The 7,271-nt window shown below is 40.9% G+C and overlaps 1 protein-coding gene across 1 annotated transcript; it reads right to left on the bottom strand.

The window, feature by feature from the left end:
• Positions 1–2,100: 2,100 nt before the first annotated feature.
• Positions 2,101–5,641, bottom strand: gmnc (geminin coiled-coil domain containing). The gene is made up of 4 exons (XM_053320316.1): positions 5,545–5,641; positions 4,106–4,200; positions 3,880–3,996; positions 2,101–3,006 (listed from the first exon to the last, which is right to left on the bottom strand). Exons 1-4 carry the CDS (start codon positions 5,639–5,641, stop codon positions 2,101–2,103), a joined length of 1,215 nt encoding a protein of 404 aa, XP_053176291.1.
• Between the last annotated feature and the right edge of the window lie 1,630 nt (positions 5,642–7,271).

Below are 7,271 nucleotides of genomic sequence, written 5' to 3'. Positions count from 1 at the left end.
AGGAAGGAAGGAAGGAAGGAAAGGAGGAAGGAAGGAAAAATTAAAGAAAGAGGGAGTAAGGAAGGAAGGACGGAACAGTCAAAAGAGAGACGGGGTCAATTTGACCCGGGAGGACGACATGAAGGTTAATGTTGTAAAATAAACGGAGACGACTCGAACGTGTCTGTGAATCAGTTTTTTTTTGTTTCAGTTAGTTCACAGTTTTCAGACAGTTACACCGTTTGCAGTTACACCGTTTTATCTTCACAATCTGTACAAGTTCATATAAAAACACAAAGAGTCTGTTAAAGTGATTTAAAGCCTCACTGAGCGGCCGACAGGAAGTGAGTTAAATCAGCTGATTCACATGTTTTACATCACAGCAGCAGATATCAGAGTTCATGGCAGTAAAGATTACACCAAATACATTTAAATGGAAACATGTTGGCAGCACAAGTACAATGACTCTGTTCAAATTACAAAAAGCAGCATCAGGTTTGTTAAAATGTACATTTAGTATTTTTGTTGGTTTTATATCATTTAAATGACATTTGCAACATTTTTTACCAAAAGTCAGACTGAATGCTCCTTAAAATGTCAAATGGTGTAACCACGAAACATGTAAATGTTTCCTGATCTCCATGGTTACCCAGATGAAATGTAATATTTAGAACAATTATATTCCATTAGCTTTATTTAATATAAAAGTTATAATGTAAGATCATGCCAAACTAGTTGATATGGTGTTTTATTGACTATTTACTGTTTTTATGGTTACACCACTTAGACATTTTTGCCATAATCCTCTAATATATTCTCTCTAAATGGATTAAAAGCAGAAATTTGATGCTGGGTCCACAAAAAAAGAATGTGTGAAGTTATTTGTGCGTTTATTTTCACTTTTTAACCCTTTAAATTTAAACTAAACCACATGGACACTAACAGACATCATTATTAAAATAAATAGCTGGTGGCAGAGTTAGCGATAGCGGCAGTGAGATTAGTGGCAGTTTTAACATTACATCGATTAGCTGCTAGCTAACCGTGCTAAATTAATGTCATTACTTCTCAGTTGTTTCTCTTAATTCTTGAATTAATCGACTAAAATCTGCAGTTACTGTTTATTCTGAGGCAGTCGTCACCTTGTGGCTCCATTTTGGCTCCAAAGTGTGACGGTCACTAATGTTCTCATCTGGCAGTTTCACAAACTCAATAGTTCAGCTTATAAACAACGTTTTAGGCAAATTCATGTTCATTTTTAATGTTACACTCATTATAAGTTTATTTCTAAGTTTGCTACGTATTTAAAATATTCCCACAGTTTTTGGGGCTAGATGTAAAATCCTAAAAAATGAGGTTTATAAAGAGCTGGTTGGTCTCATCGTATCAGGAGTGTTTCTTCTTGCTTTGACTGAATCTAAACTCTTAAACTCTCTCAGCTGTTAGAAATCTCAGTGAACAGGCAGTGATCTGTTGAACCCTCCTGTCGTCTTCCTGTCAATCAGGCAACGTGTAGACTGTGGTAGACCTTTTTTAGCCAACTTCATTCCAACTTTACACTTGGAAGTTATGGTCATTAAGCCTCGGTTAAATGAAATTTTTCCTCATTTTTTAGTTAAAAAATAAGCAGAAATTATGAATTATTTGAACTAAATTTAAGATCAGAGGAAAATAAATTGATAGATTATCACAAACTGGTCGGAGTTCAGTCAGGATCCAGTTTAGAAACCATTTCAAATGTTCAAAACTAACCCGGTCTGGTTATAATAAAGCATAAAGTACAAATTATCACCCAATTCAACGAAAGCAGTGATGATTATACTTGCAAAGATAAATCCATATTTCTGATATAAAAACATTCTTTAAACGGGTAAAAAAATGGCCTCTAAGACATCAGGAGGGTTAAAGTTATATTTTCAGTCTTTATGAACCAAAACTGTTGCATGAATGTCCTTTAAGGCCTTTAGCTTGTTGCTGTCTCGTGTAAATCAAGTCTAATAAATCAGCTTTAAGTCCAACTCGGACTCACAGCCCTAAACGTTTGTCCTGTGGTGTAACCTGGTTCCCCTCTGAGGTCCTGTTTGAAGGGACCGGTCTATGGTCCTGTTTGAAGGGACTGGTCTATGGTCCTTGTCTTGGCAACCAGGTGAAGTTCCACCTCCCCTCGTTGTCCTTCCTGACGAAGGCTTGTCCCTGGGGGAAGCTGTGGGTCTTAACGCTGCTGGACGGGCTGAGGCACATGCTGAACGCCAGCTCGGTCTGGCTCCGAGGCGCCTGAGAACCGACCGACGGGCTCAATGGGCTTCGGCTTCGGCTTCGCATCGGCCTCCACGTCTGCTTCACGACCGGACTGGAGGACGAGATGGGGGAGTAGTAGACACCTTCTGCCGGTGGACTGAACTGGATTGTGTCCTGTGACGGAGTCCGGTTGAGTTTCAGTGGTGACCAGTAAGCTGAAGGATCCGCCGGGCTTCCCTCCGGACGCTGGGAGCAGATCTCCGGTGTTTCTCTGGTTAAAGGCGAATTAAAGGCAGCTATTGAGTCGTAGCTGCCGATCAGAGCTGCGGGAGCGTCACACCGTCTGCTCAGTCCACAGGAAGTGAAGTCAGAGCGCTGATCTGGAGGACTGGAGCAGTTTGATGCTGAGTTACTGACGGCGGGATCTTCACAGTACTCAGAGGGGGAGGAGGAGGTGACTGAAGTATCGTAAACTAAACCTCCGAGGCTGAACCCGGAGGAGGAAGAGGAGTCGTTGGACGTGTCGATGGTGTCTCGGTCTTTCAGGCCAAGCGTTCGCAGCACCCAGAGGTCCAGGTTCGGTTCGGAGGAGGAAGCGTCAGACGTCTCGGAGAAGTCGGAGGAGAACTCGGCGGTGAGGTTCCTGCAGACTCGCTTGCTGACCTGCTGAGAGGACTGATGAGGATGATGATGATGATGAGGATGATGATGTCTGTAGCCGTGGAGAGGTCCATCACTGACGTACATCAGGTTTCTCTTCAGCTTCTTCCTCCCGTCAGCTGTCAGCTTCTGAGACGGAGGAACAGGGTGAGGGTTAGATGGACAGAAACCTTTAATGGAGCTTATTTCTTTAAATATCAACTTGCAGGACTTCGACACATGTTGGAGATCAGTAATCAATGACAGGGGAGTAAAAATAAAAGATGTTCAAAGGTTTTGTGTTATGACAATGAAGCTGAAAGAAGCCTTGATGTCTAAGACTTTAGAGGCTGCCGATAAGTTTCCAAATAAAAAAGACTATGACTAAGACACATCAGCAGCATAAATGTGCTCCATAAATGTAATCTCATGTCAGTAAAGTAAATCTGCAGATACTTTTAAGTGATATGAGCATTTTTCCTCTCTCAAATGTTACAGCTGGTTTCTGGCACAACATCACCGACATCCGAGGTGCACAGAGAAGCTTAAAAAACCCTTTATTAATAGACCAACGCTTTTTGGCTTGTGGCCTTTTCTGGGCCAATCGTTGTCCAGGCAGGTATGGAGGGAGGTGAGGGGAGTATCCAATAAATTATATGGGTGACACCAGATTTGGGCCATAAACCCATGTCTCTTATTGGATAACAGTCACATGACCATATACCCAAACTATCTTGTACCAGTACTTGTATCAGTACTTTAAACTGCAGTATTAGTACTTTATGCTGTAGTATGAGTACTTTATACTGCAGTATTAATACTTTATACTGTAGTATCAGTACTTTATACTGCAGTATTAATACTTTATACTGTAGTATCAGTACTTGCCTGATACAAGTCTGGATGCACATAATTGGTTATTTCTTGTTGTTGTATTTAAATATTGCCTGTAATGTGTTTTATGATGAGCTGAAACACGTTGCTCTGTATTAATAAAGTTCTTCTAAAAGCTGCTGAACTCACTTTAGCTTTCTCCTCCAGGTTCCTGACGAAGGACGAGTCGAGGAACTCTCTGAGCTTGTTGTTCTCCTCCTGCAGTCGGGCCAGCTCCTCCTCTCTCTGCAGCAGCGTGTCCTGAAGCTGAAACATTAAACCACTAAACGTCAAACACACTGCAGGATCCGAGAAAACCTTGTTAACACTAAACATGAGGCTGCTGTAGAAAAGCTTCAGGGAGCGTCTGTAGTACCTGTTTGTTCCTCTGGAGGTGAGGAGAGAGCTGCTCTGTCCACATCAGACCAGCAGCAGGAGGAGAGCAGTTTAAAACACACTGAGCCTCTGATACTGAAACACAGAAGGAAAGAATAGTATAGTATTCATTATATGTGTATATGTGTATTATATATTGTGCTCCCAGATATATATACAACACATATATAATGGGATTTCTCACATTGTATTGTTTAAAAAACATTTAAATTAAATTAGATTAAATGTGTTTGTTTTTTTACATTCATCATCAACAGGAAAATATGTTAATGTCAAAGGAATCTCATGCAAAACACTGACTTAGTTATCTATCACACTTTAAATTCTACTATATCATTTATTATCAGTATAAAAACTGTATAATATAACACTATAATAGGTTTAATAAAACATATTTGGACATTTAAAGTGTTAATGAAGACATAGTTTATATTATAACAGCTGAGTTTAGTCATTTATTAAAATACAGCAGCAGTGTTAATAAAGACTTTTAACAGCTGACAGAAACATTAAAGTGAATAATAAACCAGTTATTATCTGTTTGTAGATGATAATTAATGATAAATAAAGGTTTTACAGTATTAGGATGTATTTACACAAACATGCATTTAGCTTTAATGTGCTTTAACTCTCTGCGCCCCTTCAGCACCATCTAGCGGCCGCTAGCGGAACTGCAGCTGCTCGGTGAGGAGTCACGTGACATGATGATGAACCGAAGCTCTGCACGAGGAGACGCAGAGGATGTAAATGTAAAGTATGAATGTTAATAAAAAGCATGATAGAAACATTGTGCAGCTGCTGTGTTTGATGAGTGAGTCTCACTGAGTCTCTGCTGCTGAATGAACACACAAACATCCGGTCAGCTAATAAATGTGCTGCTGGATCACATCCTGTTAAAGAGCTGAGGTCCTCGTGCTCAATAATATATAATATATAATATATAATACATATGTAATATAATATAATATAATATATAATATATATATAATATAATATCTTTAACATGAAACCTTCCACACTGAGAGTTTAGACTGGAAAAGATTCATCAGTACTTTATATTGTAGTATTAATACTTTATAATGTAGTATCTACTTTATACTGTAGTATCAGTACTACAGTAAGAGTATTTGAGTATTAGAGTATTTGAGTATTAGAGTATTTGAGTACTGCAGTATTAGAATATTTGAGTATTGCAGTATTAGAGTATTTGAGTACTGCAGTATTAGAGTATTCGAGTATTAGAGTATTGTAGTATTTGAGTATTAGAGTATTGCAGTATTAGAGTATTGCAGTATTAGAGTATTGCAGTATTACAGTATTAGAGTATTGCAGTATTACAGTATTAGAGTATTGCAGTATTTGAGTATTAGAGTATTGCAGTATTAGAGTATTGCAGTATTAGAGTATTTGAGTACTCACCCCACACAGACGACGGCTCGTGCCGTTCCTCCTCGGGGGCGATGAGGTCACAGGGGTCACTGAGGTCACGGGCCCAGAGAGAGGCCAGGGTTTCCATGGAAACGTCAACAGTGTCAGGGCCACGGGCCAAGAGCTGGAGCATGTGGTGGTGATGAAGAGGAGGAGGAGGAGGAGGAGGAGAAGGAGGAGGAGAGGAGAGGAGGAGGAGGAGGAGAGGAGAGGGAGGAGGAGGAGAGGAGAGGGAGGAGGAGGAGAGGAGAGGGAGGAGGAGCAGAGGGGAGAGGAGGAGGAGAGAGAGGAAGAGGAGAGGAGGAGGAGGAGGAGAGGAGGAGGAGAGGGAGGAGGAGGAGGAGGAGAGGAGAGGAGAGGAGAAGGGGAGAGGAGGAGGAGAGGGAATCCCTACAGAGAGACGCAGAGAGAGTTTGTGTGTGAATGAAGAGAAGGGAGTGTGTGTGTGTGTGTGTGTGTGTGTGTGTGTGTGTGTGTGTGTGTGTGTGTGTGTGTGTACTCAGCAGTGCCAGCTGACTGTGTGTTGATATGGTGATGATCAACACTTCTCTTTCTCTCTTTCTTTCTTTCTTTCTTTCTTTCTTTCTCTGATCAGCTGAAACAAACATGGGCAGAAGTGTGCAGACTCTGCAGCTCCATCAGCAGCGTTCAGGCTCTGCAGCAGATGTTGGGCTCTGACTAACAGCTGGACCCTGCAGCAGATGTTGGGCTCTGACTAACAGCTGGACTCTGCAGCAGATGTTGGGCTCTGACTAACAGCTGGACCCTGCAGCAGATGTTGGGCTCTGACTAACAGCTGGACTCTGCAGCAGAAGTTGGACTCTGCAGCAGATGTTGGGCTCTGACTAAAAGCTGGACTCTGGCTAACAGCTGGACTCTGCAGCAGATGTTGGGCTCTGACTAACAGTTGGACTCTGCTGCAGATGTTGGGCTCTGACTAACAGCTGGACTCTGCAGCAGATGTTGGGCTCTGACTAACAGCTTGACTCTGCAGCAGATGTTGGGCTTTGACTAACAGCTGGACTCTGCAGCAGATGTTGGGCTCTGACTAACTACTGGATGCTGCAGCTCTAACATTTCACACACTAACAGAGCGTGCACATACTTCTGTCCATGTGTTATTAGCAGCGGATCACAACAGTGTTCATACTGAGAGTCCCTGAAGGATGACTGCAGGGTCTCTACATTAATAACATTACAACCAATAAAATAACATCAGTAATCATATTATACATATCACATTATAGCTCGAATAATAAATAGCCTATATTTGTCATTCAGAACAACTGGAATAACTAGGCTATATATTGATGCATCTCTACTGATACTATACACTTCATTCCTCGCCCACATATTGCTGCGTGTCCTCCAGCTGTCTGTGTTTATATGATTCATGCATTCATCTCATTTTTATGCTCTTTAATTATGTGCAAACTTAAGTTTTAAGAACCAATACAAGCCGAAGCAGTTATAATAGTTAGTTAGTAAAAGTCAGACGCAAATAAAGTATTCATCTTAGTTATCTATCTACTTTTTTCATGCTGCTAAATAACTTAAAATCAATTTAATATAATATAATAAAATACAAATCAAGGTTTTTTCTTATTTCTTATTTAATAACTTTCTGCTCCACCTGTTGCCTCCGTTCAGCTGCAGCTTAACATCCAGACAGACACTCAGCATCACATTACAACAATTCAACTGATAACATGCATCCA

Source organism: Scomber japonicus, chromosome 6, assembly GCF_027409825.1.
Source record: "Scomber japonicus isolate fScoJap1 chromosome 6, fScoJap1.pri, whole genome shotgun sequence".
NCBI lineage: Eukaryota > Metazoa > Chordata > Actinopteri > Scombriformes > Scombridae > Scomber > Scomber japonicus.
The sequence above is the reverse complement of the archived record's forward strand: the minus strand, read 5'-3'. Positions and strand labels throughout refer to the sequence as shown.

Bases quoted from the DNA above. Each gene is read 5' to 3' on its own strand.
- gmnc (XM_053320316.1), bottom strand. From the start codon at position 5,641: ATGGAAACCCTGGCCTCTCTCTGGGCCCGTGACCTCAGTGACCCCTGT. The intron at 3,997-4,105 runs GTACTACAGACG...TTAATGTTTCAG, and splicing joins ACCTCCAGAGGAACAAACAG to CTTCAGGACACGCTGCTGCA. The intron at 3,007-3,879 runs GTGAGTTCAGCA...CCTCCGTCTCAG, and splicing joins ACCTGGAGGAGAAAGCTAAA to AAGCTGACAGCTGACGGGAG.